The sequence below is a fragment of the Leucoraja erinacea genome, chromosome 4 (assembly GCF_028641065.1).
Source record: "Leucoraja erinacea ecotype New England chromosome 4, Leri_hhj_1, whole genome shotgun sequence".
NCBI lineage: Eukaryota > Metazoa > Chordata > Chondrichthyes > Rajiformes > Rajidae > Leucoraja > Leucoraja erinaceus.
In genome coordinates, this window is record NC_073380.1 from 52,389,894 (window position 1) to 52,405,057 (window position 15,164).

The following is a 15,164-nucleotide window of genomic DNA, read 5'->3' on the forward strand; positions in this document are numbered from 1 at the left end:
GCTATCCTACTTTTGTGGCTAACCAGTGGTTTGCATCTTGCAGTGTAGCCTCTGTATTTCTGTTCATGAAGTCTTCTGCGGACAGTGGTCATTTACAAATCCGTGCCTGACTCCTGAAGAGTGTTTCTGATCTGTCGGACAGGTGTTTGGGGATTTTTCTTTATTATAGAGAGAATTCTTCTGTCATTATCTGTGGAGGTCTTGGCCTCCCAGTCTGTTTGCAATTAGTAAACTCACCAGTGCTCTCTTTCTTCTTAATTATGTGGATTTTGGTGAGCCTAATGTTTGGCTGATGTCTCTAACAGTTTTATTCCTGTTTCTCAGTCTCATAATGGCTTCTTTGACTTTCATTGGCACATCTTTGGTCCTCATGTTGATAAACAGCAATAAAAGTTTCCAAAGGTGATGGAAAGACTGGAGGCAAGACTAGGTGCTGAGAGCTCTCTTATATCTGCATTAAGGAGGCATTTAAACACACCTGAGCAATTACAAACACCTGTGAAGCCATGTGTCTCGAGCATTATGGTGCCCTGAAATGGGGGGCGTATGTATAAACACAGCTGTAATTTCTTCATGGTGAAACCAAAAGGTATAAAAATCCCCTATAATAAAATCTGACAATGTGCACTTGTGACTTTTTTCTATTACAAATGTTAAATTGCGGAGTACAGAGGCAAATAAATAAATCATGGTTCTTTGTCCCAAACATTATGGATGGCACTGTAATTGTAAATTGTTCCTGGTGTGTAGCATAGTGTTATTATGCTTGGATCACCGGTTGGCATGAACTTGGTGGGCCGAAGGGCCTGTTTTGCACTGTATCTCTAAACTCTAAACTAAACTCTGCAGCTGAGTGCTATCAAGGGGGAACTCGAGGATGCTGAGCGTTTTTTACACCAGGCCCTTCACCTGGCCCAGCAGTCACAGCACAACCAGGCCATCACCTACATCTACTGTCAGGTAAAGCACTGATTTACAGCAGCAACAGCAATAAGATTATGTTTCATAAAGTGTCTAAAACCTTAGTTGAGCCGTGGCTGCATCTCAGCCCCACACTTGTTTTTTTTGGTCACTCAGTATGGAGGAAGGAGCGACAGAGGCTGGGGTAGTGGGGATGAGGTGGGGGTGGGGGAGTGGGGATGAGGTGAGGGAGTGGGGATGATGTGGGGGTGGGGGAGTGGGGATGAGGTGGGGGTGGGGAAGTGGGGATGAGGTGAGGGAGTGGGGATGAGGTGGGGGTGGGGGAGTGAGGATGAGGTGGGGGGGGGGGGAGTGAGGATGAGGTGAGGGCGGGGGAGTGGGGATGAGGTGGGAGTGGGGAGTGGGGATGAGGTGGGGGAGTGGGGATGAGGTGGGGGGGGGGAAGTGGGGATGAGGTGGGGGTGGGGGAGTGAGGATGAGGTGGGGGAGTGCGGATGAGGTGGGGGTGGGGGAGTGGGGATGAGGTTGGGGCGGGGGAGTGGGGATGAGGTGGGGGAGTGAGGATGGGGTGGGGGTGGGGGAGTGGGGATGAGGTGGGGGAGTGCGGATGAGGTGGGGGGCTGGGGAGTGAGGATGAGGTGGGGGGGGCGGGGGAGTGGGGATGAGGTGGGGGTGGGGGGATGAGGGGGGGGGGAGTGAGGATGAGGTGGGGGAGGGGGAGTGAGGATGAGGAGGGGGAGTGGGGGTGGGGGAGTGGGGATGAGGTGGGGATGTTGCTCTCCATGACCCTGGAGACCGGCCGCTGTTGAGTGTGTGCGCCTCCTGATGCTGCTTCCTCCGATCTCTCTGTAGATGGCGAACCTCGCCTTCCTTCGTGGGGACCTGCTCAGTGTAAGTGAGATCAACAGTAATAGCTTGACCTCCCGCCCTTTGACCTCAAGGCCCGACCCCCATACCCAAGCATGCTCCCCACCCCACACAACCTATCGCTGTTGAACTCTGACCCTCCTGACCTCAGTTTAATTCCCATAAAGTATAGCTGTACCCAGCATATTTGAGGACTCATCGAAGGGAAATACATTGGCTGAATGTAGTCTTTTACCCAGGGTAAGGGAATCAAAATGCCGTGTGTATGGGTTTAAGATGAGAGAAAAAATATCGAATCAGAACCTGAGCGCAACAGAGGGTGGTGGTTTTTTTGGAACGTGTTGCCAGACGTAGTTGAAGCAGGTAGAAAATAAACATGTAAAAGGCACTTGGATAGGTACATGGATTAGATATGGGCTAAACGAGGGCAAATGGGGCATATACAAGGTCGACAGTCAAGATTTTTCCCCCCCAAAATGGAAATATCAAACCCCTTAGTGGGTACAGCTTAAAGGTGAGAGGGATACATTTTAAAGGAAATGTGTGCGACAAGTTGTTTACACAAAGAGTGGTGGGGACCTGAAATGTGCTGCCAGGGGTGGTGGTGGAGACAAATACAATAGTGGTATTTTAAGAGACTTTAAGACAGGGACATGAATTGCAGGAAATGGAGGGATGTGGATCATGTGCATACAGTTGCTCGGCATCACACATGGCACAGGTGTTTAGGGCCAAACGCCCTGTTCCTGTGCTCTACTGTTGTAAGTAAATGGGACTAGCTGAGATGGGGCATGCTCGGCATGAATACGTTTCTGTGCTGTATGACTGTGACTCTCTGTCTCCCTCGCAGGCAGAGAAGCTCTTCAAAGCAAGCATGAGCCAGCTTCTCGGATCAGGAGCGCAGCAGGTAAATGCCAGAGGACAGGCAGTGATCACAGCTGGGGGAGGGGTGTCACTGAAGGTGCCAACATTTATTGCATATCCCTCGAAGCCCTCGAGAGGCGGGGACAAGCTGCACAGTAAACCCTTGCTGAATGTACACTCCCCGCACCCCCACCCCACCCCGGTGCTGCTGGGGAGGGTCCCAGCAGAAGGGGATCCTGCAGGCGATGGTGTAGCCATGTGCCCAGTGCCCCTGTTCTTGTTGGGGGATGGCAGGTGTTGGGTGTCCTGGCAGGTAACTGTGGTGCCAGTGGTGGAGGGAGCGAAGTTTGTGAGCGGAAGAAGGGGCTGATGTAGACAGTATGTCACGAATGGAGCTTAGACTCTACTCTCTGTGCATGATGGGCTTTGCTCACACCCTGTGGCCTGTACTGATTCTTTCCCTCTATCTCCCAGTCTCTCGACATCTCCCTTTCTTGTCCCCTCCCCCCTCTCTTCCTCTCCCCCTCTCTATTGTCTTTTTTTAAATTTATTGAATTATTTTTGGATTATTGTTCTCCGAGTGTTTACAGACTTCTAAGGCTAAAGCAAGTAAGAATTTCATTGGTATACAAAAATGCTGGAGAAACTCAGCTGGTGCAGCAGCATCTATGGAGCGAAGGAAATAGGTGACGTTTCGGGCCGAAACCCTTCTTCAGACTGATGGGGGGTGGGGGGGAGAAGGAAGGAAAAATGGAGGGGGAGGAGCCCGAGGGCGGGGGGATGGGAGGAGACAGCTCGAGGGTTAAGGAAGGGGAGGAGACAGCAAGGGCTAGCAAAATTGGGAGAATTCAATGTTCATGCCAACCGAACGCAAGCAACCCAGGCGGAATATGAGGTGCTGTTCCTCCAATTTCCGGTGTTGCTCACTCTGGCAATGGAGGAGACCCAGGACAGAGAGGTCGGATTGGGAACGGGAGGGGGAGTTGAAGTGCTGAGCCACCAGGAGTTCAGGTAGGTTATTGCGGACTGCGGAGGTGTTCGGCGAAACGATCGCCCTTTTTTTTGATTGTTGATTTTCATTGCCCTGTTTTCGGTTCATATGACAATTAAACACTCTTGATCTTCCTTTCCCCTCTCCATCCCTCTGCCGTTCTCTATTCCTCCTCTCTCTTTCCCTCCTTCAATCACTCCCTCCCTCCCCCTTTCTCTCTCTCTCTCACTCCATCCCACTCCCTTCTCTCTCCCTCTCCCGCCTCCTCAGGATGACAATGCCCTCATCGAGATGTCTCTGAAGTTATGCAGCATCTATGCCTCCACTGAGCGGTGAGTAACCATGGCAGCAGCAAAAGGGGCCCCTGGGTGTGTTTGTAAAATTAATTGCCCCTCCCGTCTCCCTCCCCACCCACTCCAGCAGCCAGGTATGTGACCCAGAGGCACTCTTCCTGTGGTATGAAGCCCTGGGCACTTGGTCCATTCGAGGAGAGTTTGGGGGGGCTGAGGGGGGGGGGGGGGGGGGGAGGTGCCCCACTCACCTCCCTCTAGCCAGGGCGCTGCGTGTCTGCTACATTCCCACAGCCTCAGCAGCTGTCCGGGGACTTGGGAGGGCAAGGAGCAGCCACTTGCTCGTGCAGACTCAGTAAATGGCCCTTCAGCCCTTCGCCTATCAACCAATAAGTGGCATGTCTACTTCACGTAGAACAGCACAGTACGGGAACAGGCCCTTTGGCCCACTATGTGCTGAAAGATGCCTAGTTAAACTGATATCCTCTGCCTGTGCATGACCCATATCTCTGCATATCCATGTGTCGATTCAAGAGTCTCTTAAACACCATTATCGTATCTGCCTCCTCCACCACCCCCAGCAGCGTGTTCCAGGCCCCCACCACCCACTGTGTCAAAAATACTCGCCCCGCACATCTCTACCAAACTTTCTACCACTCACCTTAAAGCTATACTATTAGCGTGGCGCAGAGGTGGAGTTTTTGCCTTGCAGCTCTATCGACCCGGGTTCGATCCCGATTATGGGTGCTGTCTGTGCTGAGTTTGTACGTTCACCCTGTGACGGCATGGGTTTTTTCCGGATGCTCCGGTTTCCTCCCACATTCCAAAGACGTGCAGGTTAAGTGCAGGTTGTCGCTAGCGTGTAAGACAGAATGTATGTAGTGATCGCTGAACACCTTTGTTCAGTCCGTCTGGACCTACCTGATCTCCTGGTTGCCAAACACTTTAATTCCTCTGAAGAAGGGTTTCGGCCCGAAACGTTGCCTATTTCCTTCGCTCCATAGATGCTGCTGCACCCGCTGAGTTTCTCCAGCTTTTTTGTGTACCTTCGATTCTCCAGCATCTGCAGTTCCTTCTTAAACACTTTAATTCCTCTTCCCATTCCCACACTGACCCTTCTGTCCTGGGCCTCTTCCATTGTCAGAGTGAGGCCCACGCGCAAATTGGAGGAACAGCATCTCATATTTCGCTTGGGCAGCTTACAACCCAGTGGTGATTTTTGATTTATCTAACTTCGTCAACTTCTCTAACTTGTACCCCCCCTCTCTCTCCATCCCTCTCCCACCTAAGTCGCACCAGGTTTATTTTTCCCCTGACTTTCAGGCTGAAGAAAGGTCTCGATCCAAAACATCAACAATTCCTTTTCTCCAGAGATGTTGTCTGAACTGCTGAGTTACTCCAGCTTTATGTGTTCATTTTCAGTTTAAACTAGCATCTGCAGTTCCTTACTACACAATACTGCAAGTACTGTGTCTTCTACATCAACATCTTCTACAACTGTAACATAACATCCCGTCTTCTATACTCAGTGCCCTGACAGGTGAAGGACAGCAAGCCAAAAGTCTTCTTCATCACCCTATGTATTGTGAGGGCACGTTCAGGGAATTATGTACTTGTACTCCTAGATCTCTCTGCTCGCCAACACTCACCAGGGTCCTAATCCCAGTTTCCTACATTGGACCACTTCGTCCAGCGCTCTTTACCCCACCCCCACCTCTCTTGCCCACCAACTGCCTTCAGCATATTCGACAACCCTTCTGTCTTCTGTGGTTGATATGGTGCCTGACCTTGTGACTCTTTCACTCCCTGATACAGGGACAATTTAGCAGTGGAAGGATACAAGTGGTGCATTGAGACACTGGAGGAGAAAATTCGGCGTGAAAAGGCTACGCCTGAGGAAGGTTTGTCAGGTAGGACTGTTCATCTGTCAGTCACCTGGATGTTACCTGGGCTTTTGGGCTAGTGTTATCGAGAGGCTCCTCGATAAGCTGGAACTTTTTTCCTTTGGAGTGTAAGAGGCTGAGGGGTGACCTTATTGAGGTGTACAACAAGATCATGAAGGGCGCAGATAAAGTGAACACTCAAGGGCCTGTCCCACTTGGGCGATATTTTAGGCGACTGCCGGCGACTGTCATAGTCATAGCAGGTTGCCGAAAAAACGGCGACTGGACCCTCCTACAATGTCTACGACAAGCTACAACAAACTACCACTGAGTCGACGCAAGCTGCGGCAAGCTACCGACAAACGGCGACCCATTAGGACGCCCACCTACGACCACACCTAAAACAACCTACGACCACACAGGCGACAACATACGATAACCGAAGTCGATCCACATCCACCCGTGACAAACTACGACCCTGTTCGCCGGTCGGTACCTGTTGACGTAGGTTGTCGCCAAAGGAATTCACCAAAGTCAGCACCGGCGCCAATCTAAGTCACCTGGCGACAACCTATGACAGCAGCTAAGTCAGGAGAAATCAAGCTACGCTCATTGGCGTCAACCCACTGTTGCCAAAAATTTTTGAACGCTGAAAATCCAGTGGCGAACAGAAAGACGCTATGACTCTTTGGGTGACTACTCACGACCATACAGGCGACACCCCGGCGACCATGTGGCGACAGCCTAGACGCCTTTAGTCGCCAAAAAAAATAGCCCGTGGGAGAGGCCCTTCAGTCTTTTTCTCAGCGTAGGCGATTCTAAAACAGAGGGCTTAAGGTGAGAGGAGAGAGATTTAAGAGGGACCTCGGGGGAAACTTTTTCACACAGAGGGTAGTCCGTATCTGGAACGCTGCCAGAGGAAGCTATAGAAGCTGGTGGGGCAAGTAGCGGACCTTGCGACGTTGACGGTGGTGTTTCCTCTGTGTCCCAGCTGAAGAGATGGAGAACATGCAGCTGCTGCTGGGGATGAGCCTGGATTCCTGCGCTCGTTACATGCTGATCCGGGGGCAGCTACTGCTGGCCACAGGGATGTACGAGAAAGCGCTGGCCATCGCCCAAGACGTACATGGGGAGACGCACCCACAGGTGAGGGCCACACTCTTTCCCCCCCCCCCCCCCCCCCCCCCCCCCCCCCCCCCCCCCCAGCATTCTCTCTCGCTCTTGCTCCCCTTCCTCTCTCCCCGTACCTCCCAGAGGAGAGGAGACCCAATAGAAGTATATAAAATAATGAGAGACATAGATATGGTAGACAGTCAGACTGTTCTTCCAATGCTGGAAATGCCAAATTCTAGAGGACACAGCTTTAAGTGAAGTGGGAACAGTTTAATGGAGATGTGCAGGGCAAGTTTTTTTACAGCAGATGGCGGTGCCTGGAACCAGATGTGGTCATAAGATCATAAGTGACAGGAGTAGAATTAGACCATTCGGCCCATCAAGTCTACCCCGCCATTCAATCATGGCTGATCTATCACTACCTCCTAACCCCATTCTCCTTGCTTCTCCCCATAACCTATGACACCTGTACTAATCAAGAATCTATCTATCTCTGCTTTAAATATATCCACTGACTTTGAAACATAGAAACATAGAAAATAGGTGCAGGAGTAGGCCATTCGGCCCTTCGAGCCTGCACCGCCATTCAATATGATCATGGCTGGTCATCCAACTCAGTATCCCGTACCTGCCTTCTCTCCATACCCCCTGATCCCTTTAGCCACAAGGGCCACATCTAACTCCCTCTTAAATATAGTCAATTAACTGGCCTCAACTACCTTCTGTGGCAGAGAATTCCACAGATCCACACTCTCTGTAAAAAATGATTTTCTCATCTCGGTCCTAAAAGACTTCCCTCTTATGCTTAAACTGTGACCCCTTGTTCTGGACTTACCCAACATCGGGAATAATCTTCCTGCATCTAGCCTGTCCAACCCCTTAAGAATTTTGTAAGTTTCTATAAGATCCCCCCTCAATCTTCTAAATTCTAGCGAGTACAAGCCAAGTCTATCCAGTCTTTCTTCACATGAAAGTCCTGCCATCCCAGGAATCAGTCTGGTGAACCTTCTCTGTACTCCCTCTATGGCAAGAATGTCTTTCCTCAGATTATGAGGCCAAAACTGTATGCAATACTCCAGGTGTGGTCTCACCAAGACCCTGTACAACTGCAGTAGACCCTCCCTGCTCTTATAATCAAATCCTTTTGCTATGAATGTTAACATACCATTCGCTTTCTTCACTGCCTGCTGCACCTGCGTGCCTACTTTCAATGACTGGTGTACCATGACACCCAGGTCTCATTGCATCTCCCCTTTTCCTAATCGGCCACCATTCAGATAATAGTCTACTTTCCTGTTTTTGCCACGAAAGTGGATAACCTCACATTTATCCACAGTATACTGCATCTGCCATGCCTTTGCCCACTCACCCAGCCTATCCAAGTCACCTTGCTGCCTCCTAGCATCCTCCTCACAGCTAACACTGCCCCCCAGCCTCATGTCATCCGCTAACTTGGAGATGTTGCATTCAATTCCCTCATCCAGATCATTAATATATATTGTAAATAGCTGTGGTCCCAGCACTGAACCTTGCGGTACCCCACTAGTCACTTCCTGCCATTCTGAAAAGGACTCGTTTACTCCTACTCTTTGCTTCCTGTCTGCCAGCCAGTTCTCTATCCACATCAATACTGAACCCCCAATACCGTGTGCTTTAAGTTTGCATACTAATCTCTTATGTGGGACCTTGTCGAAAGCCTTCTAAAAGTCCAGATATAACACATCCACTGATTCTCTCTTATCCACTCTACTAGTTACATCCTCGAAAAATTCTATAGGATTCGTCAGACATGATTTACCTTTAATAAATCCATGCTGACTTTGTCCAATGATTTCACCACTTTCCAAATGTGCTGCTATCCCATCTTTAATAACTGACTCCAGCATTTGCCCCACTACCGATGTTAGACTAACTGGTCTGTAATTCCCGGTTTTCTCTCTCCCTCCCTTTTTAAACAGTGGGGTTACATTAGCTACCCTCCAATTCTCAGGAACTACTCCAGAATCTAAAGAGTTTTGAAAAATTATCACTAATGCATCCATTATTTCTGCGGCTACTTCTTAAGTACTCTGGGATGCAACTTATCTGACCCTGGGGATTTATTGGCCTTTAATCCATTCAATTTACCTAACACCACTTCCCAGCTAACTTGGATTTCTCTCAGTTCCTCCATCTCATTTAACCCCCGGTCCCATGCTATTTCCAGCAGATTATTTATGTCTTCCTTAGTGAAGACAGAACCAAAGTAGTTATTCAATTGGTCTGCCATGTCCTTGTTCCCCATGAACAATTCGCCTGTTTCTGACTGCAAGGGACCTACATTTGTTTGTTTTTTTGTTTTGTTTTTGTTTTAACTAATCTTTTTCTCTTCACATATCTATAAAAGCTTTTGCAGTCAGTTTTTATGTTCCCTGCCATTTTTCTTTCATAATCTATTTTCCCTTTCCTAATTAAGCCCTTTGTCCTCCTCTGCTGGAATTTCTCCCAGTCCCCCGGTAGGCTGCTTTCTCTGGCTGCTTTGTATGCTTCATCTTTTGTTTTGATACTTTCCTTGATTTCCCTTCTTATCCACGGATGCACTACCTTCCCTGATTTATTCTTTTGCCAAACTGTGATGAACAATTGTTGTAGTTCATCCATGCAGTCTTTAAATGCCTTCCATTGCATATCCACCGTCAACCCTTTAAGAATCAATTGCCAGTCTATCTTGACCAATTCACGTCTCATAGCCTCAAAGTCACCTTTCTTTAAGTTCAGGACCCTTGTTTCTGAATTAACTATGTCACTCTCCATCCTAATGAAGAACTCAACCATATTATGGTCACTCTTGGTCACAGAAGCAGGCCCGTTGGCCCACCCATTTCATGTCGACCATCCAGTACACTAGTTCTATTCTACACACTATTGTCAATTTTACTGACGCCAATTAACCTACAAACCTGCACGCCTTTGGAATGTGTCAGAAAACCGGAGCACCCGTAGAAAACCCATGCAGTCACAGGGAGAACATACAAACTTCACAGCTGGCACCTGTAGTCAGGATCTGGTCTCTTGTCACTGTAAGGCAGCAACTCTACTGCTCCACCAATGTGCCGCACCAGAGGCTTTTGGATAGGAACATGGATAGTCAGGGAATGCAGGAATATGGATTATGTACAGGCAGAGATTAATTTCATTGGCATCATGTTCAGCACAGACATTGTGGGTTGAAGGGCCTGTTCATGTGCTGCAGTGTTCTAGGATTGTGAGCACAGACAAGATGCAGCTGTGTTGGTGCCTGAGCTGCATCAGCGTGGTTACCTGTTGATACGCAGGAAGGCTCTCCGTGCCGCTCCTGTCCTCACCCTCTGCCCACTGGTCTTGCCCCACCCTCTCCCCCTGTCTTGCCCCCACCCTCTGCCCTTGTCCCTACCCTCTGCCCCCTCCCCCACCCTCTGCCCCATCTCACTACCACCTTCAGCCCCGTCTCGTCCCACACTGTGCCCTGTCTTGCCCCATCCACAGACGGTAGTGCTGATGAATGACCTGGCCACGGTGTTGGAGCGGAGGGACAATCACCAGCAAGCCCACAAGCTCGCCAAGAGGGCATCGAGCCTGGCGAGAGAGATTGCACACCCGGACCTGCCCGCCATCCTCAGTAATGAGGCGGCCATCCACGCCCATACAGGTAACCCGGGCATCGGGGGGGGGGGGGGGGGGGGGTTCAGGGCAGGGGGAGCAGAGTTGGGGCAGAAGGAGCAGATGCAGAGGGTGTGGAGAGTTGGATCAAGGGTAGTGGGTACAGAGAGCTGGGTCAGGGTATGGGGAGGTTTGAGTCCGGGTCAGAGAGAGTATCGGGCAGGGAGAGTGGGTCGGGGCGTAGGGGGGCAGGGGTGGGGTTAGATCAGCGGCAAGGGTGGGGAGAGTTGTGTTTGGGGCAGCGGGGTGCGGTGGGTTGGGCAGTGGGGAGAGGTGGGTGGGGGGGTGGGGAGGGATGGGAGGGGAGAGGTGGGTGGGTGTAACCAGCCAGGAAGAGTTGGATCGGGGTTATAGGGGGGTTGCACATAAGGTCACTTGGTCATAGGGCTTGACGCACGGAGCCGCTCAATCCATCTGGAGGACATCGTAACTTCTGGTATATGTTATTAATGTAAGAAACGCGTACTTTCCTACCTGTTAAAAAACGCCAAAATTTTGAATTTTTGCGCTGTAAAAAATTGTGTGAGTCGGGGTAAGTGTGAGAGACATGTACCCAACTTTAGAATTCCAAAAGTGAAGCGAAATGAAGGTAAAGAGAAGCGAGAACTGAAGGGACAACAGCAGCTAAAGTGCTTGGCGAACATATCGGAATTGAAAATATTGGGAATTATCGCGTTTGCTCACTGCATTTCATCAACAGTAAGGCATTATTTGTGGGTTTTCTTGATTCCTTTGGTATCTAAAAAGTCTCAGAAGTCATAAATCTGGCTGTAAATTTAGCTTCAGAGGCGTTTTCTTTTTGTATGTAAAAACCCACTTGAGAACCATGGGCAATTTTTAAATTTTACAGCCAGATTTATCACTTCTGAAACTTTTTAGATGCCAAAGGAATCAAGAAAAAATACAAATAATGCCTTAGTTGATGAAATGCAGTGAGCAAACGGCCAATGTTCGCCAAGCACTCTGGCTGTTGTCCCTTCAGCTCTCGCTTCTATCTACCGTCATTTCTCCTCACTTTTGGAATTCTGAAGTAGGCTAAATGTCTCTCACGCTTATCCCGATTTCCATAATTATTTACAGTGCAAAAATTGACAATTTCGGCGTGTTTTAACGGGCCCGCTACGCTGGAAATTATGGTAAGTGCCTACCTGCAGTTCATCGCGTGTGCTCCACTTGGCGTAGCGTAGCAACAGTACGGGTCATGGGTCATGGGTCATGACCCGACTGCCGTGAAACCTCCCTATAATGTAGACTCTACATTCACACTATCTATTTCCTGATGATCTTTTTCTTATCAAGTCCACACACAAGAAATTAACACACTTCTCGGCATCTGCATACAATGGTGTCTGTCTTGTCGCTTCTTGTGCGTGGTGGTGGAAAGATTGGTGGAAACATGGCCGCGATGTGAACACTCTTTCCTTGACCCCCCCCAATGATCTGATACCCCTCTATCTCCCTCGGCCTCCTGCACTAAAGTCGGAGCCCGCTCAACCTGTCCCTGTAGCTCAGGCCCTTGAATCCTGGCAACATCCTCGTAAATCTCTTCTACACTCTTTCCAGGTTAACAATCTCCTTCTGATAGCAAGGTGACCAAAACCAAACACAGTGCTCCAAAAACAGCCTCACTAATGTCTTGTACAACTAACTGTAACTCGATACCCTGACTGATGAAGGTCAATGTATCGAAAGCCTTCTTGACCACCCTATACCTGTGATGCCACTTTCAAGAAACTATGTACCTGCACTCCTAGACCCCTCTTCTCTACAACACTCCCCAGGGCCCTACCATTCACTGTGAAGGTTCTGCCCTGGTTATACTTATCAAAATGCAATACTTTGCACTTTTCTATTAACCATTCCTCAGCCCACCTGCGCCCAGCTGCTGCAATGTTTACTAACCATCTTCACTATCTACAAAACCACCCACTTTAGTGTCACTTTAGTAAGACTTTAGTGTCCCAAGGACCAGTCTCACCCCGGTCACTCCCTCTTCTCCCTACGCCCATCAGGCAAGAGGTATAGAAGTGTGAAAACGCACACCTCCAGATTCAGGGACAGTTTCTTCCCAGTAGTTATCAGGCAAATTAACCATCCTATCACCAACTAGACTGCGGTCCTGACCTCCCATCTACCTCATTGGAGACCCTCGCATTTTCACCCTTGAACATTACTGGATTTATCTTGCACTAAACGTTATTCTCTTTATCCTGTATCCATACAGTGTGGATGACTTGATTGTAATCATGTATAGTCTTTCCACTAACTGGTTAGCATGCAACAAAAGCTTTTCTCTGTACCTCGGTACACATGGCAATAACTAAACTAAACTATCCTTTGGGTTTGTCCAACCTGTGCTTGTAACTTATACCAACTAATCTAGACATAATTCTGGTAAACTTCCTGCACCTACTCCAAGACCTTCACATCCTTCCTGGCATGGGTTTGTTGGGAGGGGTGCTTGAGGGGGTTCAGGGCTGCCAAAGGCTGGATCTGTCCCTTCACCCGACACCTGTGCTCCTCCGACAGGGAACTACACTGAGGCCAGGCAGCTGTACAAGGAGGCTTTGGAAGAGGCGAACACGCAGGGCAACGAGCGGCTGATTGAGCGCATCCGGGAGGCAATGGAGGAGCTGGACGCCAGGACCCGCAGCTCCCGTGATAAAGGGGAGGAGAGGCAGTGAGGGAGCTCTCCACCGCTCCATGCTCGCAATCATTCCCGAGGCCATGGCACTGTGATTGCAGTCACAAAGGTTTGGGCTCAAGGTCCACGACAACTCTCAGATATGGTAACGAGGGAGATCAGCAGTAATGAGGGAGGGGCAGTGAGGGAGCACCGCACTGTGGGAGGGGCAGTGAGGGAGCACCGCACTGTGGGAGGGGAGGGAGGGAACACCGCACTGTGGGAGGGGGGGTGAGGGAACACCGCACTGTGGGAGAGGGGGTGAGGGAACACCGCACTGTGGGAGGGGGGGTGAGGGAGCGCTGCACTGTGTAAGGGGCAGAACTGAAGGAGCGCTGCACTACCAACATTTGGGTGAGTTGTTGAACCAAAGCCTCTTAAATCAGTTCTGGGCACTATATTCAAGTAAAACTGGAAATTTGCAGAGTATTCCTCGTAAATTGGGCATTAAGGGCTATCCAGGAGTTCTGCAAATAAATCTTTAACTGGAAGTAGCTGTTCTTTACATTAAATGTTCTGGAACAAATCACGCATGTGACATGTTGTTTGTTTAGTGGCTGTGGCCTTGAGATAGGTTTGAACCTGCGAGCAATGCTGTGTCAGCAAGTCATATGGCGCAGAAACAAGCCCTTCAGCCCAATTCCCCAGTAGCGGTGGTGTTGTGCAGCATAGAAACGGATGTAATGCTGAGGCTCTATATCGTGCTGATTAGACTGCATTTGGAGTATTGTGAGCAATTTTGGGCCCCATATCTGAGGAAGGATGTGCTGGCTCTGGAGATGGTCCAGAAGAGGTTTTCGAGAATGATCCCAGGAAGAATGGGTTAACGTATGATGAGCGTTTGACAACCTCTACTTGCTGGTGTTTAGAAGAATGAGGGGGGACCTCACTGAAACCTACCGAATGGTGAAAGGCCTGGATAGAGTGGATGTGGCGAGGATGAGTCTAGGACTCAGTCTGGATCACAGCCTCTGAATTAAAGGACGTTCCTTTAGGAAGGAGATGAGGAGGAATTTCTTTCAGAGGGTGGTGAATCTGTAGAATTCATTGTCACGGAAGACTGTGGAGACCGTCAATGGTTATTTTGATGGCAGAGATAGATCGATTCTTAATTAGTACGGGTGTCAAGGGTGATGGAGAGGGCAGGCGAATGGGGTGAAGGAGAGAAAGATCAGCCATAATTGAATGGCGGAGTAGACATGATGGGCTGAATGACCTAATTCTGCTCCTTTAATCTATCAATCAGGCCATTCAGCCCAACTCGTCCATGCTGACCACGTTGCCTAGCTGGTCTGAAGAAGGGTTCCGACCTGAAACATCATGTAACTATGTTCTTCAGAGATCCTGTCTGACGCACTGAGTTACTCCAAATTTTTGTGTTTATCTTGCCTAACTGAGCTGGTTCCACATGCCTGGTCTATATCCCTGCAAACCTTTCCTATCCATGTAACTGGCTTAAGTGTCTTTTAAATGTAGTTATTTTACCCACTTCAACTCCCAATGCTGACAGCTCGTTCTATACACTCACCAACCTCTGTGTGAAAATTATGCCCCTGGGTTCCTATGAAATCTTTCCCTTCTCATCTTAAGCCACTCTGCGCATTCACCCTCACCATTGATGAGGGGAGCCTCCCCGAGTCCGTGGGCTGAGGTTTTCCTGCTCCCTGAGTGGGGCAGTGTGAGGATGCACCCCCGGCTCGGGTTTGGGCCTGACCCGACAGGCAATGACCATGCCCTGCCCACCTCTGCCCTGCCCACCCTTAGCCAAGCCCACGGGAGACAATGATCCCCTCGCACTGACTCTGGGCCCAGGCGCTCACTCCCTACTGCCCACTAGACCATAGTGGTGCAGCGGCAAGAGCCACTGCCTCACC

The 15,164-nt window shown here is 49.7% G+C and overlaps 1 protein-coding gene across 1 annotated transcript in view; it reads left to right on the forward strand.

Moving 5' to 3' along the window:
* ttc19 (tetratricopeptide repeat domain 19) overlaps positions 1 to 13,463 on the forward strand; it is a 17,253-nt gene extending 3,790 nt beyond the window's left edge. Inside the window, exons 3-10 of the mRNA XM_055634263.1 lie at positions 850 to 960; positions 1,774 to 1,812; positions 2,639 to 2,695; positions 3,914 to 3,975; positions 5,749 to 5,843; positions 6,808 to 6,962; positions 10,434 to 10,596; positions 13,137 to 13,463. Coding sequence (XP_055490238.1) covers positions 850 to 960; positions 1,774 to 1,812; positions 2,639 to 2,695; positions 3,914 to 3,975; positions 5,749 to 5,843; positions 6,808 to 6,962; positions 10,434 to 10,596; positions 13,137 to 13,291 — 837 coding nt within the window. The 3' untranslated portion in view covers positions 13,292 to 13,463. The remainder of the gene's footprint in view (positions 1 to 849; positions 961 to 1,773; positions 1,813 to 2,638; positions 2,696 to 3,913; positions 3,976 to 5,748; positions 5,844 to 6,807; positions 6,963 to 10,433; positions 10,597 to 13,136) is intronic.
* The last annotated feature ends 1,701 nt before the right edge of the window (positions 13,464 to 15,164 follow it).